Raw genomic sequence first — 25,343 nt, forward strand, 5'->3', positions numbered from 1 at the left:
AGACCAGGTGATCGGGAGCAACAGCCGCAGAAGGCCATTGCGTTCACATCCTACATGTGAGCTCCCAAAGGCACCTGGTGGGCCACTGTGAGTGGCAGAGAGCTGGACTGGATGGACTTTGGTCTGATCCAGCTGGCTTGTTCTTATGTTCTTATGATGGCACCCCCAAATCTCCATGCATTTTCTGACCCAGAGTTGGATACCTTACATGTGGCAATGCCTTCTCCGCCCTTCCCTCTTGGCTACTCCATGTGTTGCTCTCAGGCTTTCTGTTCCACCTCACTCCCATTGGCATCAGCCAGGCTGGCGAATCACTCGCTGGCTGCTAGGGAGGAAAGAACCCAGGAAGATACCTGATCCTGGGTTAGATGGAATACTTCATTGGGAAAGTTCTGCTTTTTTTTTTTTACAGGGGAAGGTATTCCACAGCCTCCCCAACAATATTTGGAGCCCACCCTGTACTTGACATACTTTGGTCACTGTTCTAAAAATAGACCATGACAGAAAGGCTGAAAGGTGAAATCAAACATTTTACAATCATTTGTGCATAGGAATTTGTTCATAGTTTTTTTTAGTCCGGCCCTCCAACAGTCTGAGGGACAGTGAACTGGCCCCCTGTTTAAAAAGTTTGGGGACCCCTGATGTAGGGGAACACACATAGCCATCTATGCATGAAATTGTTACAAAAGCAAGCTAAAGACAAGATCCCACCACACATTAAGTAACTCCTCCATGCGTGTTCCTTTCAATTAGAAGCAAACCTAATTCCAAGCCTTCACTGCTGTCCTGAGACTCCGTCCCACTCTACTGCTGACATTAACATGCTACTATCACTCTGTTGATAATTAACACAGTTCTCCTAGCACAGCATTTATTACCCTTACTGCTTTTCCCCTCCGAAAACCTTCTTCATCAGGGGAATAGAGACTGTTATTTGCTTTAGCGTTCTGGTATCTTCACAGCACATTCCTCCAGGATTAGAATCCAAAGCACTACTGACTCATCCACATTGTGTGTGTGTGTCAAATGCCATCAAGTCACAGCTGGTTTTATGAGGACCCCACAGGATTTTCAAGGCAAGAGACATTCACAAGTGGTCTGCCACTGCCTACGTCCAAGTTGGCTGAGAGAGCTCTGAGAGAGCTGTGACTGAACCAAAGTTACGCAAAAGGCTCCAAGTGGAGGAGTGAGGAATCAAACCCGGTTCTTCAGATTAGAGTCCTCCTGAGTAGAGTCCATCACTCTTAACCACGACACCATGCTGGCCCTCCATCCACACTGACCACAACATTTTCCAATGTATTTGCCAGAGAAGGATGCCTATAACTCTGTTTTCTGCTTTTTATGTGACATCTAATGTGACTTGTGTTAAGTCAAAGACTTCTGATAGGTCAAAGACATTGCAGTTATCTTTGGGAAGGCAAGACGCAAGTCTTGGGCATGATGGGAATTCTCAAAAAGAAATGGAGAGCAAGGAGATGTCCCCAGAAGGAGAAATTTTAATTGCCTTGCTTGTGAGTATAGGCAGCAGTGCTAGAATTTTCATCTCAGACTCTCCAGTTCAGCAGAAGGCAAGAAAGTATAGAAGGGGCACTGTGATGTTCAAGGGCAAACAATCAGGAAGCCTTATCCACCAATTTTCTATTTTGACACTAATCACTCAAAATATGGCTGTGAAAGAATTTCTTTCCCTGCAATTTGATTCTTACAAACGCCAAGTGTCAAAGCCACAAGCTGCTGGGATGCTAACTGTTTTTGGTTGCAAATCCTCTTAATAGTTTAACGATTTCTGTTCACAATTACACAAAGCTATTGCAACAGTTCATCGATTGCTCATAGGATACTTGGCAAGTGAAGGGAATTAAAAGGAATAAATGTTTGCTTTTCCAAGGAAGGAGTTCATGTGGCCCTGAGAAATTATCATATCAGAGAAGGAAAATTGCATGGACAGCATCAAAACCATGATATAATCTTTGTCCTCCTCCTCTCCCAAAGTTGAGACCAAGCCTGGATTTTTCTAACTATACCTTCTAATGGTATAGCATAGCCTGATCTTGTCAGATCTCAGAAACTAAGCAGGATCAGTACTTGGAAAGGGGACTTCCAGGAAAGGCTCTGGCTCCTTCTGCATGTGCAGAATAATGTATTTTCAATCCACTTTCAATGCACTTTGTAACTGTGCGGAATAGCAAAATCCACTTGCAAGCAATTGTGAAAGTGGATTGAAAGTGCATTATTCTGCATGTGTGGAAGGGGCCTCTGCAGAAGAAGACAATGGCACACCACCTCTGCTTCACCACTTGCCTTGAAAATCCAACCAAGGGTTGATAAGTTGGCTGAGACATGACAGCATTTCACACACACACTTTCTAGCTCAGAAGGCTTTGACGGACACTTTTGATGGGAAAAAAGTTTGCAGAAATCTTCGAGGAGACAGCAAATTCCAAGTTCTAGCAAGAAGCTGTAGCCTTCCCCAAAAGCTGACATTGTCAAAGCAAACATACTTAAATATAAGCAATGAAAGCCCTCTGGGACAAGGAAATGTCTGTGAGTTGGGGGAAGAGCATCTTGCAAGTCTGCCTTCCTCTAGGGTTGCCAGCCAGTGGCTTATACCTGGATGGAGACTGTAGGGATGGGGGGCTGGGACATGGTGAGACACTATTGGAGTGACAGAATACTGTCACTTTGGGGATGATGCCAATCCTGGAAGTGATATCATTGCACCAATTTTACCACAGACTTTCTGGTGAATCCTGGAGTGCTGCTTTGAAACAATGGCAACATATATGGGGTTCAACCTATTGCTCTTATGGTGCTTTTCAGAGCATTTTCTTCCTTCTGTCAAACTACAGAGCAGTAGCAAAGGTTGGTGATTGCTGCCAGAGTTCTCCCACTAAATTGAGAGACCTGGAAACTCTGTTTCCTACCCATGTGCAGTCAGGGTATACATTTGGGATATATGAAAGGAGTTTTTGGAGTGTGCAAAGTGGAACCTTCCAGAGATGCATTGCCCAGTTTGACTGTAAAAATGACAAATGGTCTTTGCATAGCAGGAAGTTTGAAAATCCCCATCTTTTTCTATGGGGAGAGAAGGCAGAAGGTACTGTGGGCAAAACAGAAGAAAGGTGGATCTGGGAGGCCCTTGTGGAAGGAAACTCAGCAGCAGTGATGAAGGCAAAGATATCACTAACCTTCAGTCATTCGCCGATATTTCTCCTTGTACATGAACCCAAAGACCAGACAGCATCCTCTCCTCGGGAGACCAAGCTCTACAAAAAAAGACAGAACAAAAGACATGTTATTTGGCATGTCCAACACAAATGATCAGTACTTGGCATGGAGGTCCTGGGGTAGTGAAATTTCTCCAGCAGGGGAGTTATGGCTAGATGTGGGATGGTAGGGGGAAGCAGACAACAAAAGTATGCTAAATAAATAGTGTTTGCCTGCCAGACAAAAAGGAGTTTTCTATGTACCCAGCAGATTGCATCATCATCATCATCATCATCATCATCATCATCATCATCATCATCATCATCATCATCATCATCATCATCATCATCATCATCATCATCATCATCATCATCATCATCATCATCATTTCAAGATGGGCTCAGGGTGGCTCACAACAACCAATGTACTACAGTAATTAAAATCAGACAACACCATGCAGACCAAACTCTTAACATTTCTGGCACCAAAAATCAATGTATAAAGGAAACACCAATCAGAGGGAGGAAACATATCAGAGGAAAGAGGTCATAAGAGATTAGGTAAACAAGAATTAAGGACAAGATCAAGGAAAATAAGGAAGGAAAAAAGGAGGGGAGGGACACCAACGAAGACGGACACTAACATTGCCCTCAACCATAGATCTGGTGGAACATCACCATTTTACAGACCCTGCAGGGCTCAGATCATTTGACAGAGCATTCCACCAGATTGGGGCTAGAGCTGAAAAGGCTCTGGCTCTAGTTGAGGACAGCTGGACATTTTGGGGGCCATGGACCACCAGTACATTGTTACTGGCAGAGTAATAATACTCTTGGGGAGAAGGTGTATTGGGAGAGGCAGTGCTGCATATATGAAGGTCTCAGACTGCTTAGGGCTTTAAAACTTAATACCCAAACTTTGAACCTGATCCAGTTTTTCCCTCCATGCTGAGGTGAGGAGCTTTTATCTATGATATCTAAATAGAATCACCATGTTCAGATTTGACATATATTTGAATGCCACTTTCTAGAAAGCATCACTAGAGGGTGGTGTAGGCTTCTTTGCCTTGCTTGCAGACCTTCCAGGGCATTTGGTGGGCTGCTGTGAGAAACAGGACCCAGGACTAGTTGAACAACCAGCCCAGTCCAGCAGGACTCATCATGTTAAACTTCTTACATTCACTGTGCCACAGCCTTGCTGACCCCTCACCAACTGCTCCTTTAAAAAATCTCCCATCACAAATCTCCCAGAATCTTGCCTTTTTAAAAGGGCCCTTGTTCATAAGTGCAAGAAGATTTATACCAGAACCAAAGGCCCTTTCTGCACGGGTCAAGTAAACCGGGATAACATTGGTAAAAAACCCGGGTTGGGGAGAACTTTGCATGGATCCTGATCCTAATGCGGATTCGCTCTGCGTCCCCCCCCCCAATCATTAAAGAATCACATTATGTGTGATTGTTTTAATGTGACTCGCAGCCGTGGCCAAGCTAACAGCCACGGCTGCGAGGTGCATTATGTGGCTGGGTTTTTTTCTTCCTTACCTCCTGGATCCCATCTGCGGAGCCACACGGGGCCTTCTGTCTTCAGCAAGGCTCTGGGGGAGCCTGGGTGCCTGCCTGTGGAGCTGTGCACTGGTGGAAGGTAAGTTTAAAAAACACCCCATGCCTCCGTGCGAAAGTGCACACTGGATGTCCATGGGACAGCCAGCCATGTGAAGGACCCCGGGGCTATGCTGAATTCATTTAGCCCGGCTGCAACCCAGTCATTATTTGCTGTGCAGAAAGGGCCAAAGTTAGACAAATAAACCTTGCCAGGAAGGAACACAGAAGATGGAAGCAAGCAGGTGTGAGAGCAGAGCCTCTAAATACAGCCAGCTAGAAAATGAAACAAACTAAGTTTGAGGCCATCAACTGGAAGCCAGAGAGCATAATTTTGCCAATAACCCCTGACAGCATGTGTTTCATGTATGAGACTTAAATCGATTTTCCCCCAGTCATTTCTCAAATAAAGCCTACAGTGTCCACAACCTACAATCTAAATTTAAAATGGTTCTTTTATGCATTCTGTTCCACATTTGCAGTATGGCAGAAATAACAGAAGGGGATCTCAAAGGCACATTTTTTACAGCAATGTGCAGGAAAGTCTTTAACAATAAAACAATAAAAGTGTTTGCATTTGATCCTCATAATACTCCTATTCACACGACCGGTATTTTCAAAATACTGAATCCTCCTCTTTGACTGTATGGCTCCCCACAGCTCCTACCAATAAAGAATACCTAAAAATCACATTGATATACTAAAACGTGTAAAAATCAGCAGAAATCAGAAGAAAACATCTAGAATCTATCAAATATATTTCAAATCAGAAAGAATCAACACTTTCCTAAAAGTAAGGCTCATTGAATTGGCTTCAGTAGGATCCAGAGAAGACCTATTTTGAAATGTGAAAAGTAGGGTTACCAATCTCCAGGCAGGGCTGGAGATCTCCTGGTCTTACAACCGATCTCCAGATGGTCATGGTTAGTCCCCCTAGAGAAAACTGGCCCTTTGGAGGAGGGACCCTGTGACGCTGTACCCTGTTGAGGTCCCTTCCCTCCTCAAACACTGTCCTCATCAGGTTCCACTCCCCAAAACTCCAGGTATTTCCCAACCCAGACCTGGCAATCCTAACCATAACCTCAAGAAGAAGAAGAGTATGGATCATATCCTGCTCTTCTCAACATTTAAGAATCTCAAAGCGGCTTGCAAAATCCTTACCTTCCTGTCCCCACAACAGACACCTTGTGAGGTAGATGGGACTGAGAGAGTTCTGAGAGAACCCAGCAGGCTTCTTGTGGAGGAGTAGGAATCAAGCCTGGTCCACTGCTCTTAACCACTACACCATGCTGGCTCTCAAGAGTCAAACTGCACAACATGATTTTTAACTTGTTGGGTATGGGTCCTCTGTTCCCCCGTTGTTTTCTCTGCAGATGTTGGAACTTCAAGTTTGAAGCTTGTGGGCCCCCAATTCAGCCTGAGACCACATCTCAGGAGCTGCATGTCGAGTTAGTTGTATAGAACTGTAGAGTTAGTTGCATAGCTTGGGAGCTGCATGTGGAGAATTCCATGCCGAAACCTTATTCTGATCAATTTTACTAAGCCCCCTCAACCAGCCTTTCAGAAGCTGGGAGCTAAACAGGGGAAGAAATGATTCTCAAACAACAGCAAACGTTTCATTTCAGCTTCCCATTAAGCCTGCTGCACGGCTGCTTTCCCACCCCCATGGTCTCCAAATGTGTCCTTCGGCTGCCGTGAAGCCTCAGCAACAGGAATTGCTCTAATCCCAGCACCAACTCCAGGCTTCTCACCTGAACAGTATTTATGGGCTGTTGAAAAAAGTCCAGGTATTATCACTGCCTGACCAACTCACACTCCCAAAAAGAAAAGCCCTTCCTGAGCGTTTTCCTTTGTGATGCTATGTTTATGCCGAGCGGGATGCACAGTAAATCTCCGCTCTTCAACACATGCAAGTAATGAGAGCTCAGTAATCCCCTTCACTTAGCGGACCCTGTGATAAAATGGAACACGGAACCTTGAAGGAAAGATAAATCTGTCTCCAGGCTTGGTGCCCTTTCAAAGGAAAACAGCTGGCCCTTAAAGTGGCGGAGTGCCAAGGCCTGAGGAAGTACATGCCTTTGATCTCTTGCATTCTTCAAGGAAGTGCCTGGCTATCAGTAGAAAAGCAGAGAAATGGATCTGAGCATGGATTTTCCAAGGAGGAGGCAGTCCATGTGTTTCTCCACCTGCATTTTGTGCATGTGTATATATATCTCGCATTGCAGAGTCTTAAAAAAAAATAAGGCACCATGTCTCAGAACGCTGCCTGCCTGTGGCCCAAGATACACTACTGGGGCTTTCTCATTCCGCACAGCCCTATTGATCAAAGCCTTTTGATGTTTACTCAGTGCGCCTGTGGTCCTTTTCACAGCCAGTGCTTTCTTTGAAAAGAGTTACTGGGAGTTTGGGTCTCTGCCAAAAGGGAACACCCTCCTATCCATACCTACCTCTGCAATAATCATCCCTCATGCACAGAGACTGGCTATAGTGAGTGGCATAAGAAAGGCAGTCTGCACATGTTCAGAAGACACTTCCCGTTCTGACTTGTGTGCAGATAGAGAAAAGAGCAGCAGCAACTAAACCCTGAATGATTAGGAAGTTGGGATGTAGAATGGTATTGTATAGCTTGATACTATCAGATCTTGGAAAGTAAGCCAATGGAAGACCAATGCCAGGGTTGCCAGCTCTGTTTTGGGAAATACCTGGAGATTTGGGAAGGGGAAGGACCTCAGCAGGTAGTAGTAGTAGTAGTAGTAGTAGAAGAAGAAGAAGAAGAAGAAGAAGCAGTGCAGCAGCAACAGCAGCAGTATTTGGATTTATACCCTAACTTTCTCTCCTGTAAGGAGTCTCAAAGCAGCTTACAAACTCCTTCCTCTCTCCATGATAGGCCTCTTGTGAGGGAGGTGGGGCTGAGAGAATTGCAAGAGAACTGTGACAAGCCCAAGGTCACCCAGTAGGAATGTAGGAGTGGGGAATCAAACCTGGTTCTCCAGATTAGAGTCTACCAGCCCTTAACCACTACACCATGTTGGCTCTCCATTGAGTCCACATTCCAAAGTAGCAATTTTCTCCAGTAGAACTGATCTTGGTCATCATTTTCCTTGAAAACCCTATGGGGTCGCCGTAAGTTGGCTGTGACTTGATGGCACTTAACGCACACAATTGGGAAGTCACTTTCCAGAATCTAATGCAGATTTTTAAAATTGCTTCAGAACAGTGAAACCAGTGAGCTGTCTTAGGTAACATGAGCCATTTGCCTCTTTCTTTCAAGATACTGTACTCCTTTCCCATTATTTGCCATCATGAAATCTTTATGAACCAGTAATGAAATTGCTGATCAAGATGATTATGGGCAGCACTTGTAATGTGTCAGTGGGTTGGATCCTGACAATTTTTCTACTAACAGAAGGCCCTTTCATCAGTGAAACATACTTTTCCTGCCTCTTTTTCACACTCTCTCTCCCCCCACCCCGTCCCTGAATTCCAGCCTGTTGGTCTCCCTGAAATACTTCTCCTAAGGGACAGAAGACCCTTTCAAATGGCACAAGATTTAAATTGGGGTCTGCAACAGGGGGGGAGATTGACAGATATTACACCTTTCCTCTCGTTAGCAGAAAATTTCGTCTGCATCTAACCCCATTTTTCTTCTGATGCTACTTCTTTTAAATAGACAGAATGCTGACATTGCTGAGTCAAAAAGGAAGCAGTCATGTCAAAACCACCCTCTAAATTTGCCAGATGCTATTTTAAAAAATGTGACCAGGAATTCTGTAGCCAGATTAAACAGAAGTGCATTAACAGAAGGATGATCTACACATTCAGGTTGCAAATTCAGTTCACTGCGACATCCTGCCCTGCTGTGATGTCATACTGACTCATTGCAGGCTGTTGTTGACCCGGCTGCTATGATGTCACAGTCTAGTGCCAGGCAGCCAATCTCTGAGGAGAATGTAGGGCTGAAGCTCCAATGGAATCACTCTACCATCATGAGTTCACTGGTTGCTCTAGATGCCATCCATTTTGTAACTGCCTGGAAGATCCACAAACAAAAACGGACATGAACACCATTTCAGAATTTTGCTGTGAAGCCACAGCTGACTTATAGCAACCCCATGAGCTTTACAAGGCAAGAGAAGTGCTTTGGCGTTGCCTGCCACTGTGTCACCGACCCCAGATTTCCTTGGGAGTCTCCCATCCTCAGGGCCAACCCTGCTTAGCTTCTGCATGATCAGGCCAGCCTGGACCATCCAGATCAGCTATTCAGAATTACTGGCCTTTTTGTACTTATCTTTATCTGTACAAAACTGTAGAAGCAAACAGGATGTTATTTATGCCTTTGTTGCTATGAAAGCAAAGATATCATTGATTCTTATCAAGCCTTTAATGAACTGCCAAGGGATCAAAATGTAATTAAAATAACAATATTAGCTTAACTTTAACAACCGCACTAAAAAGTGACTTCAACTGCAGAGCCAAACAAATCAGCTCTGTCTCCCTTCTCTCCCCGCTTTTACCCTACTGTTAATTCTGAAGTGTAATTGCATAATTACCCATCTCTTTTGCATGAATGGAGTCTTGTTTACTGCAGTTGACTGATGCTGATGGGTGAATTACAAAAGGATCTGAATTCCAAATTCAAAACCCAACAAATTGATTGCAAAAACACCTATAACAAAATGAAAAGCTCTGTACAGATAACTCCAAAACATTTGCAACACAAACAGCCCTATCACACTTGAAGCAAAAGGAGTAATTTCTGCTCTGTGTATTTATAGGCATGCAGCGTTAAGGTCAAGATGACAGGAAATTGTTATTTTCCATGGGAATAGGGTTGCCAAGTCTTTCCTGGCCACTGGGATGGAAGTGAGGAATGCCAGCTACGGATTGGGAAAGTCCTGGAGGTTTGGCAGTGCAGCCTTGGGGAGACCTCAGTGGGGTACCCTGCCATGGATTCCACCCTCCAAAGCATCCATGTTCTCCATGGGACATGATCTCTTTAGTCTGGAGATGAGCTGTAATTCCAGGTGATCCCCAGGCCCTATTTGGAGTCTGGCATTTCTATAAGGGAATCTCAGTAGCCAGAGCTGAACCTGAGCCTGCTCTTTTCAAAGGTAGGACTGCAACTCTGTCTAGGATTGCCCTGGTAAACAAATGGTCAGATATGACCCATGGTAGGAATTCAGGACACAGTGAATTAGCGGTTCGCCAAAAAAATTAAAGGGGCAGGGGAGAGATTTAAGATTTGTGATTTTAGTTTTGGACTCAGACTGAAAATTGTGTAAGCCACCTTGAGCCACGATGAAAGGCAGGATATAAATGTTTTAATAAAAATGTACAGAAAGGAAAGGAAAATACACAAAAATAGCATTACTTCACAAGCATTGTCTATGTGATGAACCAGAACCCAGGAGACTCAGGTTCAAATGCTCGGTCATCCATGAAGATTGGGTGACCCTGGGTGAGTCAGTTTCCTTCAGCCTCTTGTCAGAGCAAAATGGAGGAAGAAGCACAAAGGCCGCCCTGAGCTTCGCAGAGGAAAGATAAATGTGGACAAATAGTAGCACGTTTCTTTTTAGTGCCTGGTGTGTAGCAGTCCCAGACATGCTGATACAGATGAGCCAATACGGACAGAAGGGAGAGCCATACTGGTATGGTTTTCTTGATTTTGTGATTCGTACAGACATCAAACACTGTACTGTTAGAATGACTGATGATATTCCGGGGTACATCCCCTTTAAAGTTTTAGGTTTGTTCCTTAGGCCAGAAAGTTGCTTTGGGGGTAAAGAAAAAATGTTCCACTGATCCCAGGCAGCTGTGAGACAGGATGAATGCTCTATTATAAGCCTTCCCTTTGTGAGGATGAGAAAAAAACTATTCTGCACGCCAATTATTTTTCTCCATGAAGAGGATTAATTAGAATAATAATGGACCAATTCGTTTAATAAGTTACCTATAAATGAGTTAAGAAACGTAAGAAAGGATAATAATGGTATCTATGAGACTAATAAAGCATTGACACACTTCATGCATTTCCGAAGTGTATGAGAAGGATAAAGAGGCAGCGCGGACTTTTTTCCATAAATAATCTCCAGAGCAGAGGTTCACAAAATTTAGCATTCCAATGGCTCCCATTTTGATTTAAATCTTTTCCATAGACTACCAAGTTTATTTCATCCTCCTTTTTTATTATATACCAGGCAGCTGTTTGCCTCATGTTGGGGTTTTCATGCAGTTTTCTGTTCAGGGGTGAGAATACTCACTCCGTTCTTCGGTCCATTCAGCAGTGACAAGCTGGTCCAAAACAACAGCTTTAATTTGCAAGGGAGGAACCTCTAATAACCATCAGCATTAGCTAACAGGCAGAACTAGAAACTGAAGCCTGGAGCTCCACCCACTAGGACCAAACTAAATCACACAGCTAAAAGGGGAGCAGCAGAGTCTTCTATCCTATGCATACGCCCATAATAAGAGTACCATACTAGTATACCCCTTTTGCCTACACTATTTGTATTTTTTAAAAAGTCATTTTCTTCTTATGTAAAGTACTCCTGCCATTTAAACTTATAGGGCACAAGTTTAAACCCTATATTCCTTGTTGTTTTCCTGCAAACTCCCCCTCCCCTGTTTTCCTGGCATCCAACAACTGAATAGTCAGATCCCTTGCTTCAATATTTGACCAGGAGCATTTTTAAAAAGAGGGCTGTAAGTTAGTGAGGGACCCCTCCATCCTTTGTGTCACCTCTTGCCTGTCCTTAGAGTGATCCTCTCAGGTCTAGCATCCTGTTTCTTCTTAGAAGTTAGTTGCAGAGACTCTTCCTAACTAGCAAGATAGCAGTATCTTTCCCTCTTTCCTATCCTAAATATAGTTCCTAATAAACGTTTAGCTTTTTACCCTTTTTAATGAGCGCGCTAGCCGCTTCTTCGTGCAGCAAAACCCAACAGATAGATTCCACTCTAAGGCCACGTTTTCATAACAACTTTTGACACAGTAAATTAGGCGGTTTTATCAAGATACTGTGATGTCTAAATCCAATTCTGGATAAGAAAGCTGATCAGCATTTGAGGCCTTATCTCAGGTTTGCTCTCAAGGAGCCTGACATGATGTCTCCTTGCAAACTATTTTGACAGCCTCATATTGAGAGGAAGCTACACAAATGCAAGGAAATTCATAATAATTCAGGTTGCAAATTTGCAGGAGCTTGCTAAAGCTTTTACAACCAAAGGCACCTTTGAGTGCTTGATGGCACCATCAAGGCCTCCCGGTGCTACATGCAAGGCCTCCATTTAGGAGCTGAATTCCACCTTCCAGGCGATGTAATGTCCAAGACAAACCTACAGTTAACAAAGCAAAGGGTTGAGGACTCTGTAGCTTTAGGGAATCACATGGAACTTCCCCTGCACCACCATTCCTGCTTAATCATAGCTTGTAGTTTTCAAACAAACAGCTTCCCATTTTGATTGATTTCCCCTCTCCTCCTCTTATGAAAACTATGAGAGGAGACCTGTTTGGGAACACCAGCTTCAGACTTCAGAAATCAATGCTGGTTATGTTTATGAGAGAGGTTCTGTGCCCTTTAGACAGTTTCTGTGCCCTTTAGACAATTGACAGCAATGGAAGATGAAGTACTTCATGGACATAACATGCACTGAGAGGAAACTGCTACAATTCTAACATGGAAGTCAACCCTCTTGCTAGTCAACCTGTGTGACGACATCATTTATCCATTGGGAGGAGCTGGTATGAGCAGGCAACTAAATACCTCACCTGGAAGTTGGCAACCCTAGCTGAACAGCATTTCACAGACAGAAACAAATAACTACAAAAATAACTAAAAATAACTTTCAATACAACTATCAATTAAAAAAAAAACAAGATTAGACAATCTCTAGCTTTCACTTTTCCAAAGGCAAATCAGCCATCACTTCTTTGTCCCAGTATGCCTCGGTACAACTGAAAATTGTATGTACCAAGCACAAACTAGGCCAATGAGTCTGCTCACTTCCATTACTGCTGTAGAGTTGTCACAATGGGTTGTCAATCAGTTGAAGAAGTAGCCAATTGAGAGACAACTATCGTTCCGAAGAAAATTAAACATATTTTCTTTGCTGTGTATTGTAGGGTTGCCACCCCCAGGTGGAACATGGAGTCCTGGAATTGCAATTGATCTCCAGATTACAACAATTAGTTCCCGCAGAGGCAGCTTCGGAGGACGGACTCTTTCACACCTTGTCCCCGCTGAGTTCTCTTTCCTCTTAAAATTCCATCCTCCCAAATCTTCAGGAATTTCCCAAGCAGGAGATTGCAAACCCTATAGGTAGCAACAGATTTAACGTATTGTCGAAAGCTTACTGAGACATGCCTCTTACTGGGCCTTGCCTCTGAAGATGCCAGCCATAGATGCGGGCAAAACGTTAGGAGTAAAAGCTACCAAACCATGGCCACGCAGCCTGGGAAACCCACAACAATCAACAGATTTAACCTTACAAGAGGTATTCTGCCTCATGGGTGACAGAGATGGGTCTCTTCCAAAGGGAATGTCACAATTTTTAACAGTATTTGTATTTAAAATAATTACCCTTTCCACCCAAAAATCTACTGTCACATAAATCTGGAGCATACATCTAATCAGCCTGAAGTTATTTTGAATTATTACTCAAGTAAAAAGTTGCATTTCTACAGTAACTAACTACATTCTGGGCTTCTAAGGTGTGCTTTTTTTGTTTGTTTGACATTCAGCCTGAATAAGAATTCTGTGAAACTTACAAGCTTACTAACTACACTGCTTTATAAATATTGTTCTTATAAAGGCATACTGTACTGTCTTTGTTGCTTTCTACTTCCAGCACAGCTCTTTTATTTTTATTGTTTGTTTCTGAGTAGGTACGCAGCCCTTGTATTGATAGACGCTGAAATACTTGAGTTGTAAGAGTAGCTAGCATTTTTCCCTGGGCTACACTGTAAAAGCATCTTGCTTTCCATCATCAGTTTCTCCTCCTTCCTTTATTTGCAATTTAATTGACCACTTTCAAGGCAATTATGTTATGCTGAAATCACAGGGAGATCAAGAATTTGGATGAACCAGCATACAACATACTACAGCGAAGGGGTAGTAAAGGTTTATTAATGTAATCATAATTTGTACTATTGTGCAGATGTATCCCACCAGGAATGGTAATAAATGTTTAATAGCTCAATAATACCTGTTTAATAATTTTCTGAGCTCATTCTTGCCTAATTGCAAGTTTATTAAAGAACGATAAACTTTTATAATGCCGTAAAGTCATTACTGCGTTTCCAACTCTTATTTAATATTGAGTTAATTATATTACAACTAAGTTATTTTCCCATACATATTAAATATCAATTAGTTGTTTTAAACTATTGATTTGTATTTAATTAACTATGCTATTATATACCAATTAAATTCTTACACGAAAAGTTGAAACAGCTGGCCCTTCAAATTAATTTTTTTTAAAGAACAGCATAGTATGGAAATAAATTACACATTTATATCACAATTTCTTTTTACAATGATGAATATTCAGAAGTTATGACAAATATGTATAATTGCACTTTACTACGAAGTGGCAGTTACTAAAATAGTTTACTGGCAGGAAATATTTGGAGATGCCTCATTAAAATTCTGGGTGTGTTGCCAGCACTGCTATTCTTTAGAGTTCTGATCCTCTTGCCAGTCAGAATTTAAATCTCTGAGTGGAAAAGGAATCCATCTTATCTCTAGCATACACATCTATTTCACTGCTTGCACATGAGCACTAAGGCACTGTGCAATTTCTCACCTTGCATCAGCCAAGATACATTTGGGATGACTGAGAAAAAAACCTATAGGGCAGAGGTCTGCAGCGTGGTGCCTATGGGCGCTATGACAACCACTGACATCTTTTCTGGTTTCCACCAAATGATTTGAGAAAGTGGGTGGAGCCAGGTGTGGCTTTAATACCCAGTAAGGCTTCTGATTGGCCACTGGAGATTTGATTGGTTGTGTGGATTTTTAAAAACTTTACTTTGGCAGCAGCTGCCACCACAGCACAATAATCTTCATAGTGTGAAAGTGGCACTGACAAGTGACTGGTGAAAGAGGCCTAGAGGGTACCTGGCAATCCTAGAGGCAGTCCCTGTACCTGCTTCCTCCTCCATCAGGAGCAGCAGTGGTGTAGTGGTTAAGAGCATGTGCACTCTAATCTGGAGAACTGGGTTTGATTCCCCGCTCTGCCACTTGAGCTGTGGAGGCTTATCTGGGGAACTAGATTAGCCTGTGCACTCCAACACATGCCAACTGGGTGACCTTGGGCTAGTCACAGCTCTACAGAGCTCTCTCAGCCCCACCCACCTCACAGGGTATTTGTTGTGGGGGGTGGGGGAACGGAAAGGAGATTGTAAGCCCCTTTGAGTCTCCCACCGGAGAGAACGGGGGGTATAAATCCAAACTCCTCCTCCTCTTCTTCTTCGTTGAGACAAGCGCTGGGACATACTAGTGTCCAGCGCTGGTCTCCAAGTCCATGCCCAATTCATTTAGATTGTCCTGGATCCTCCAGAAGAACCTCCTGGTCTGTTTTACAGGCTGAGTTCCAAAATGCTCAACTTCATTCTGCTTCTTCAAATCCCTCCTTTGCTTCTCAGCCTGTTGCAGGATGGCATTTAAACAGCTGCTAATGTTTACCACTTCAGGCCCACCCAATCCTTCACTTATTATCAGTTTGCGTATTACTTTGGGTAAGCCTGCAAAGCAGTTTGCAGCCCAGAGAGATAAAAATGTGTCATATAAATGTGAGTTATTATTATTAAAATCTGTGCAGGTTAATTTATAAAAGATATGTTTTAAAAATGGAGGGAGGAAAAGACTGGGAAGATAAGCAAATGAGCACATTACTGCTTGAAATATGAATGAGGTGGAGAGAAAATAGGCTTTAAACACTTTAGCGGCACTGCATTTTGCTCTGTTGTGTGCTGCCGAAAGGTTGCGTTTATAAACCTATTCATTTTGTTATGTACTTGCAAACCTTGTCATCCATTTATTGCACAAATAAAATCTTAAAAGCAGAGGATTAGTTGAGTGTGTCCCAGTGGGATCACAGTTGGGCTTTAAAGGATCCATCATTGGAGCTAAACAGATGGAGCAGAGATAGCTGCCAACTTACTCCTCTCCTGTATCCTAAAACACTGGGAGAGAGAGAGCTTTCTCTTTTCCCATCGACTCACATGAGTCAACTCATATGCAAGTGTCAAAGGACAAAGAGAGCCAGGCCTCTTCTTATGATGGGGGACACACACTCTGGTTTATTTGGAGGAAATTACCTGAGCATCTGTTGGATTTTAAGGGACCCCTCCAATGATGTTACCAGGGACATTTATTTATTTATATTCTGCTTTTGTCCTCATGGGGACTCAAAGGGGCTTCCAGCATCTTTCTCCCTTTCTTTGTGTTTCTCATTACACCAACACTGGCCCTGTCAGCACAAGTCACCCAAAACATTTGCAAAATGTTTTGAATCCACCCCTTTAGCATGAAGTTTGTCTTCACTCACCCCCTGGAAATGATTTGTGGCTGATATGAGGTGTCCCCCCTTTTGGTTATTTGTAGAATCCATGCTTCAGTGCTTCCTGGACTGGAGCACCTTCCTTATGAGGAAAGGCTGCAGCGTTTGGGACTCTTTAGTTTGGAGAGGAGACGTCTGAGGGGGGATATGATTGAAGTCTATAAAATTATGCATGGGGTAGAAAATGTTGACAGAGAGAAATTTTTCTCTCTTTCTCACAATACTAGAACCAGGGGGCATTCATTGAAAATGCTGTGGGGAAGAATTAGAACTAATAAAAGGAAACACTTCTTCACGCAACGTGTGATTGGTGTTTGGAATATGCTGCCACAGGAGGTGGTGATGGCCACTAACCTGGATAGCTTTAAAAGGGGCTTGGACAGATTTATGGAGGAGAAGTCAATTTATGGCTACCAATCTTGATCCTCTTTGATCTGAGATTGCAAATGCCTTAACAGTCCAGGTGCTCGGGAGCAACAGCCGCAGAAGGCCATTGCTTTCACATCCTACATGTGAACTCCCAAAGGCACCAGGTGGGCCACTGCGAGTAGCAGAGAGCTGGACTAGATGGACTCTGGTCTGATCCAGCTGGCTTGTTCTTATGTTCTTATGTTCTTATGTTCCTAGCTGTGATTCTCTGTAGCTCCATGCGTTCGAAGGTGCAAAGATTTAAACCCCCCCCCAAAAAAAGGGGGGGGGAACCAAAGAAATGATGAAAATAAAGATGTGAGGAGGAACAGAGTAAATTCAGGGACAAGATAAAATGGGCCAAGGAAGAAGTTTGGGGATAGCACAGAAGTGTGGAAAACAACAGTAGGAAAGATAAAACATTTTAAACAGGCCTGCACAGCAAGGGAGGATGTCTTAAAAATAGTTCAAACTGAAGAATTGTTTTAAAGGGGGATTCAGATAAAGCATTTCCAGGATGGAAATACAATGTTTTTGGAACCGGAGGGAGAAAAACAATGTGGAACTCCATGGAGGAAATGTTTTGTTTCTTGCATGAAAACATTTTAAAAGGTTTGTGCAGAAAGGGCCACTGTAAGGTAAGATAGGGTATAAGAAATACCTGGCCCAAAGTATCCCAATGAGCTTCCGTGGCTGCATGAGTATTTGAACTTGGGTTTCATAGATCCTATTCTGACACTCTAACCACTTTACCTCACTGGCTGTAATACATTGAGATGAAAAACGTGACATGCATCAGGATGTTTTGATTAGAAGGTGATCTCAAGGGTAAATAAAGGGAAAAATAGTCCCCTGGGAAAGCACTGGGCCATTACTGACCCATGGGATGATGTCACATGACAACATTTACTAGGGAGACTGGTTGACCACTGCCTTCCCCAATGGTCTACACTTTACCCCCAGCAAGCTGGGTTCTCATTTTACTGGCCTCCGAAGGATGTAAGGCTGAGTCAACCTTGAGCCAGCTATATGACTCTAAGGCCCCTTCCGCACACGAAAAATAATGCGTTTTCAAACCACTTTCACAACTGTTTGCAAGTGGATTTTGCTGTTCCGCACAGCTTCAAAGAGCACTGAAAGCAGTTTGAAAGTGCATTATTCTGCATGTGCAGAATGAGCCTAACTTCCGCCAGGATTACACTGTGAGCAGAGCTTTTGACTGCAGTGCTGCAGCTTATTACTCTTCCCCATGGGTCTAAAAGCATAATTCATGCCTGTGAATTGGGTGCAGGTTTATTCGGGCCTGACTTCAATGTTTGCCCTTCAGTCTGGTGTTCAGCACCTTGCTGTGTTGAAGCTCCATCATGTCTGGAACTCAGAAGGTGGGAAACAGCTCTCCAGATGGGGTAGTTGCTGAGATGGTAAAACATCCCTTTGATGAGTGCCATTGGTCCCAGGTTACTCTGTTTGCTATCGCTAAAAGACAACATTCCTGTCAATGTTGTCTCCCTCACCACAGGGAGGGAAGGTGACCGGGGGGGGGGGGTCTCCCCTCCTGCAGGAGTTAGTTACATCTGCCTCATTCACACTTCAGTGATGGCATTTCACCGGCCAATATGGACCGTGTCTACCCTGTGAACCTTCTCAGCTCTATCAGGGCAGAAAGAATGAGGTCAGAGCTGTCTCTGCCGCCTGGACACATGCTATCTCTCTGCAGCGTCCATCTGCTATGCCTCCATACCCTCCCCCCTCCTTCGGTTTGCTTTGTCTGGAGTCTTCCATGCCTCTGAGCTGTCTGTCTCTTGCCTCCTGAACTACTTGGCAGCTCCGTCCTGAACTCCAGTTGCTTTGGGAGCAGCCTGACACAGCCTAAAAAAACAGGAATGGCTTCCCGGCTTCCCGCTTTCTTGTGATTCTACCTAGGATGCAACGTGAAAGACAGCAGGGCTCAGCTAAATATGTCAATGGTGGCCAACAAGACAGTGTCTGTACTACTGCAAAGTACCAAAACCCAAAGTTACGTCAAAGATGAGGAAGCCTTTTCCATGCCCACTGAATACCAAGGATCCCAAAGTGAGAAGCCAATTCAGTAAATAACTGAATTTCTTGTGCCAATGTGAAATAATGCAACTAAAGGACCCATCTAGTATGGGTGTAATTACTTGGGAGAGAGGTTGCCAGGGGATTTATCTTCTCCAGCTTTGGAAACAAACTGGTTATGGAGCAAAATGGATTTTTTTTTGCACAAATCAATAAGATTTCAGAACCCTGTTTTAATTTTTTTTCAAAATGTCGCTGGCATGTTTGACTTTGGATGAATCCTTTAAAGAACTACCTTGAATATTTTGCCTTGCTGTGGAATTGCAAAGCAAGGAGGTTAAGAATCAGCTCAGTAAATGCAGTAATTTTGCCCCTTGTTTTTTATGTAAAACCCCTAAATCCAACATGGGGGGGGGGGGTTGAATAAACTTTAGCTTAGAGGAATATGATTTAGGAGAAAATATATCAGCCTAATCCCAGTGGTCTTCAAGATACTTTTTTTTGCCTCCCAGTACTGAATTTCAGCAGGGAAAGAGAAAGTGAGGAAGATTCATTCATGCCCACTTATTCCTTGAGCATGCAGACACTGTTCTGAGAATCCATCTTTGATTTAATTCTTAACAAAATATGTCGAAGTGCACAAACTATCTTCAAGTTAAGATATCTAAGGTCACTGTTGTTCCCTTAGCCCCATGCAGGGCTGTGATCAGAGATGGGATGGGGGATAAAATCACACCCTTTACTAGCTCCAATCCCGTCCTCCAGTTACCGATATGATTTATTTATTTATGTATGGTTTAATCTTATATACCGCCCTATCCCCAAAGGGCTCTGGGCGGTGCACAACAAAATCAAACCATAATACAGCTAAACCCAAACAAGATTAAAGAACTAAACGTCCATACAAATAAATTACCAATCCCTTTTTAAAAAACAGCGGTTAAAATCAAATTCAAATTTCTGAACAGATTTCTCCTCTAAGATTTCTGAACAGAATCAAGGTCGGCCACCCTTCAAAAACTCAAAACAATAAGATAGACTGGAAATGATGCCTGGGATTCAGTCCTGCCCCCCTTTCCACCTGCCCCAGTGTTAATTCTCTGTTACTGGCCATAATGGTTACTGGCCATAATGGTTTACCACTACTTTCTTACCATTGGTGAGGAACAGGAAATAAAGTCTCATGCTTTCCAAGGGAAAAGACCTGCTGGTGGAAGCGATGCGCTGCTGTGCCGGCAAATTCACCCTCCCCTACCCTGGTGGAGGGGCAATTCTACTGCCACACCCCCCCCCCCTCAGCACAGGGACACTGTGCCAGACACCACATCAGCACCCCAGCACCCCTGCTGCCGCCAAGTGTCACTGGGTGGGCCAGGGGAGCATCGATTCCTTCCTGCCCTTATGCTGGTGGTTGGGACATGAGACTTAAGCCACCAAAAATATGGCATAAGTCTATTGAGCCCCATGGGGGCTTCTCAGTAGGAAGAAGACTCCCCATGCTGCCGGGAAGCCTCTGGGGGAACAGTGGGGCAACATGGTGCACCACAGAAGGCCGCCTGGCTGCTTGGATGGATCTGCCAATGCTTCATCTGATATAGACAGATGTCCATTAATCACACTTCTACAAAATACTGATTTGCCTATAACGATATTCCTCCTCCAAGGAAAAGGCACAAGAAAAAAGTCCATGTGGGAGAGAATCATACTCAGCGAGTGATGAGCTGCTTAACTGGCCAGACTTGAACACGGCTCAAGTTCCTGAACTTGTAGCTCTTTGAACATGTCAATTCTCCTCTAAGCTGCAAAAAGCAATCACATACATTTTGTTATATCACATCTGAAGATGATATGGCATTTTGAGGCAGGGAACCCCATGGACCTTCTATTACTGAGAAATCATGCTCCAGCTTTGCAAATGCCATTACCACTCTGTATCTTATAATTAAATTGTATTTGCCGGTTACCTCACAGCATGCCTGCAATTTTTACTCATCTAAGGGTTTTATGGTTTGTTTTTTATCCTCAGTTTCCATTATTTTTGCCTTAAGATTTTTTCCCCACCTCCAAAAACTCTTGGCAATTTCACAGAACTCTTTAAGCTTCCGTTTTTTGTCAGAGAGATGAAAAGAAAGAAACATGCGTACACACTGTAAAAGGGAAATTTCTTTTTCCATTTCTTTTTCCTCACTCTTCTCCATGTGGTTAGGGCTGAGAAGAAGAACTGAAATTACAACTTGTTTTAAGTAAGAGAGAGAAACTGGGGAGAAGCAGCAGATGAGAGGTAGCATGCATTTCTTGCAAGAATTATCAAATGTGGCTATCTGGGCCTGTCCTAGCAGTACTGTCCTAGCAGTACAGTGGGCTCAGTTTACAGACAGCCCAATCCAAAGTTTGGGTGGAAGGGAGATCCACAGTGGCTGGGATTGGTGCTGCCACGCCTTCTCCAAAGATGCATTCAGTGGCATAGCTGCCGAGGCGAGAAGCAGAAAAACCTGTTGGCCAGCAAGTGTATCACCATTTTGGGTGGTGTAAGTCTGCACCTGGAAGAAGAAGAAGAAGAAGAAGAAGAAGAAGAAGAAGAAGAAGAAGAAGAAGAAGAAGAAGAAGAAGAAGAAGAAGAAGAAGAAGAAGAAGAAGAAGAAGAAGAAGAAGAAGAAGAAGAAGAAGAAGAGCAGGAGCAGGAGCAGGAGCAGGAGCAGGAGCAGGAGCAGTTTGGATTTATACCAAACCTTTCTCTCCCATAAGGAGACTCAAGGTGGCCTATTACCTCCTTTCCCTTCCTCTCCCCACAACAGACACCTTGTGAGGTAGGTAGGGCTGAGAGAGTTTGGAGAGAACTGTGAATAGCCCAAGGTCACCCAGCAGAAATGTAGGAGTGCGGAAACACATCTGGTTCACCAAATAAGCCTCTGCCACTCAGGTGGAGGAGTGGGGAATCAAACCCGGTTCTCCAGATTAGAATCCACCTGCTCTTAACCACTACTCCACGCTGACTCAACATGAAAAGGGGGCGTTCCTGGGCTGAAGGGGCCCTGAAAGCCAAGTAAAGTTAGCTCCGCCCCCAGGAATGCCTCCAGAATACCCCCATCCATGCCAGGATGGGCTCCTGTGGAACAGAAACACCAGCATGCATGGCAGCTTTCAGGTTCAATTGCCATGCAGTTGAGCAGCGTCCTTCTGTTGGCATACCACCCTTTCCACTGGTGTATTTGCCCTTATGCTGGCATAAGCGCAAGGTGGCTTCCAATTCAATAGTTAAACCTCACAATGATATCACATAAATCTAAACATTGTTAAGAACATAAGAACATAAGAACAAGCCAGCTGGATCAGACCAAAGTCCATCTAATCCAGTTCTCTGCTACTCGCAGTGGCCCACCAGGTGCCTTTGGGAGCTCACATGTAGGATGTGAACGCAATGGACTTCTGCGGCTGTTGCTCCCGATCACCTGGTCTGTTAAGGCATTTGCAATCTCAGATAAAGGAGGATCAAGATTGGTAGCCATAAATCGACTTCTCCTCCAAAAATCTGTCCAAGCCCCTTTTAAAGCTATCCAGGTTAGTGGCCATCACCACCTCCTGTGGCAGCATATTCCAAACACCAATCACACGTTGAGTGAAGAAGTGTTTCCTTTTATTAGTCCTAATGCTTCCCCCCAGCATTTTCAATGAATGCCCCCTGGTTCCCCCCTGTTTAGTTCAGAAATTACACACAAGACAGAATACTATTGCAAAAAGTTTGATATGTAGTGTGTGTGTTTTAATCATGTATAACTAGTCCTGAATCAAAATTGCTGGTACCTCAACATGCAGTCCATCTCATAATATTGTCTCTGACCCAGAAATGTCCTTGGACTATAAAAAAGATGTGAGCACACTCTAAACCAAAGGTGTCGCCAAATGAAAATGATACAAAGATCTCATCCGGTGCATCAACTCTTATAGGGCCAGCCAATTCTTGAAATACACAAACCATTGTCACAAAAAGCTTTAAAGGTGAGTTAGGTAGTGACAGGGCTTTTTCAGTGGTGGTCCCTAGCTTGTCTACTCACTTTCCTGCATTAGGCAAAACCATTTTGTTTCATCCAAGCTTTTAATTCAGGGATTGATCCATTAAAATTGTTTTACCCTGAGGATTGTTTTACTAGGACGATTTTGAACTACTCAATGTTTTATACTTGTTTTTATGCTCTGGCTGGGTTTTTAATTGCTTAATTTTGGCACAGTGGTTTCTCATCACCGCATGCTGTTGATGCTATTTTATGATTTCGTCATGCTAGCCACCTCTAGCTGGATTTCTGAAGAGGCAGGACATCTATATTTTTGAGCAAATAAAAACAGTGAGAATCAGCCCCTGAGCTTAATCCACTGTTTTCAGGGGCAGCCATATGTGAGGTATACGATTTATTCCAGTCTAATATTCCAACTAGTTGGAAGGGGGAAGATTAGAATGGACACAGAGCTAAACCCTGTCTCTGAATGAACAAGGGACCTCAAATTGCAATGGGGGGCACTGCAAAAATGGAGGGCTTTTTAAAAAAAATAGCAATCCCTTCCTAGAGACTGTTTTGATTGAGGTATGGAAACTTCAGAATCAGCATTCAGGAGGGGCATTCCACTTTTTGGATGGCAACAGAACAGGATGTCAAAAGTACAGAGGCTTAAAGGTCACACAGCTGGATGCTGACTGCTAGTGTGAACTGCATGAGCCCCCCCCCCCAAAAAAAAAGCTGCAGCCAGAGGAGAACCCGGTCACCCAGAAGAAGTGACCTGCCATGGAAATCCTTTGACACAATAAAATTTCATACTCCAAGAAAAACAGGCACAGCTCAAAACTGGGGGTGGTGGTGGTAGAGACAATTAGGAATTAGCAAGAGCCTTTGGGTGAATATTCCCAGCCAGTTATTTTCACCTAGGTCTTAGGTTAAAATAGCAAAGCATCTTGTGATAACTTGAAGACTAATGAATTTATCGCGGTATAAGCTTTCATAAGCCAGAGCTCAGTTTATCAGAGGCGTGATGTGCTCTGTTCAGTTTGTAGAGAGATCCATGCTCGAAGCTAAAAAACAAACAAAAAACAGAAGGGTGAGCTTTGGAAAGCAAGGAGAGGGGATATTGCGGAGAGAGATCCAGATGGCCCAGTTGCTTAAGTTGCCAGGTCTATGTAGGGAAATTCTTGGAGATTGGGGAGGGTGGTGGTGGTGGAGCTTGAGGAGGAACTAATCTCTATAGTCAGGAGATTAATGGTAATTCTGGGAGATCTCCAGGCCCCACCTGGAGGTTGGCAATTCTTCCCCTAATGGCCATAAACTACTTACTCACCTTTGTCCTACCATGGGTTGTGCATGTGAGAGAAAAGAAGATACACACTCAAACCCTCCCCTGCCCCCGAACGTCTGCTGCTACTTACAATGGATCAACTATGAGCAAATGTTACCTAGTTTATGTTTGTCAACAGTTTCAGCTGTTGGTTTTATAGATTAATCTGCATCGTGTAGGAATCTGATGCACTGTTTATGTCTATGATATATGTATTTTCTAAGTATAATATATGTTTCATGATGATTTATTGATGCACTAATTAAATTACAGTGAAAAAATATAGCACCAGGAATACTGATGAGAGGATGCAGTAAATGAAAATAAAGGATAAAGGGTTCAGTTCACACAGGCAATGGAAATTCCCAAATGAGAACCTGGGGTAAAAACAGATGGGGAAATTATGCCTATTGTATAGCAGTTACTGAACAGTTCATAGTGAACAGCTCAGGGTGTCCCCATTTCTCTTTGGAGAGAAGGGTTAAAGACCACTTTGCTAGTGCCTTGGCTTGGGAGAAAGTGCCTAAGAGCCATGTGGTCATAGTAGGGTTGCCAACCTCCAGATGAGGTCTGGAGAGCTTCTAGAGTTACTATAAATCTCCGAACGACAGAGATCTTGAGGCCAGTCTTCTAAAAGCTTATTGAAAAACTCTACTTTCACCCCAGTACCACCACAGATAGCACTAACCTCCGCTGAAGTCTTTGGATTTCCATCAAAATCCCTCTGATATGTACTACACCAAACATAAACTTCAAAAGTCACTTTCAGAGAAATTTAGGGGCTGATAACCAACAGTCTCTCTAACCATGGTAGGGAACTGCATTGAAGTTCCCTACCAGTGAGAGAGCGCCCCCTGCCTGTGGCTGCCCAATCTGCACAGCACCAACATGTCGTCTGCGGGACTGCGCAACTATGCATCTTACAGGAATGTTGCCGGGAACTCACCCCATCTGGAACAGGAATTAGACTGCTATCAGCAGACTGAGGTTTAGAATTAGATTTCTGAAGCTACATGAGACAAAACATCCCTAGGAAAATTGTATTTACCTCAATACAGGTAGATACACTTTAGTGTAAACAAGAAAATGGAAGCAAAGGCAACCCAGTACAGATCAGTCTTGTCAGGTCTCAGAAGCTAAGCAAAGTTAGTACTTGGATAGAAGAGCACCAAAAGAGACACCACAGAGGAAGGCAATGACAAATAGCCC

The 25,343-nt window shown here is 43.5% G+C and overlaps 1 protein-coding gene across 3 annotated transcripts in view; it reads right to left on the reverse strand.

Moving 5' to 3' along the window:
- The window catches only part of KIRREL3 (kirre like nephrin family adhesion molecule 3), a 786,157-nt gene that overhangs the window by 346,957 nt on the left and 413,857 nt on the right, over positions 1-25,343 (reverse strand). For all 3 annotated transcript variants that reach the window (XM_048512011.1, XM_048512012.1, XM_048512010.1), the window contains exon 2: positions 3,192-3,269. In XM_048512011.1, coding sequence (XP_048367968.1) covers positions 3,192-3,269 — 78 coding nt within the window. The remainder of the gene's footprint in view (positions 1-3,191; positions 3,270-25,343) is intronic.

The sequence above is a fragment of the Sphaerodactylus townsendi genome, linkage group LG12 (genome assembly GCF_021028975.2).
Source record: "Sphaerodactylus townsendi isolate TG3544 linkage group LG12, MPM_Stown_v2.3, whole genome shotgun sequence".
In the NCBI taxonomy this organism is placed as follows: Eukaryota; Metazoa; Chordata; class Lepidosauria; order Squamata; family Sphaerodactylidae; genus Sphaerodactylus; species Sphaerodactylus townsendi.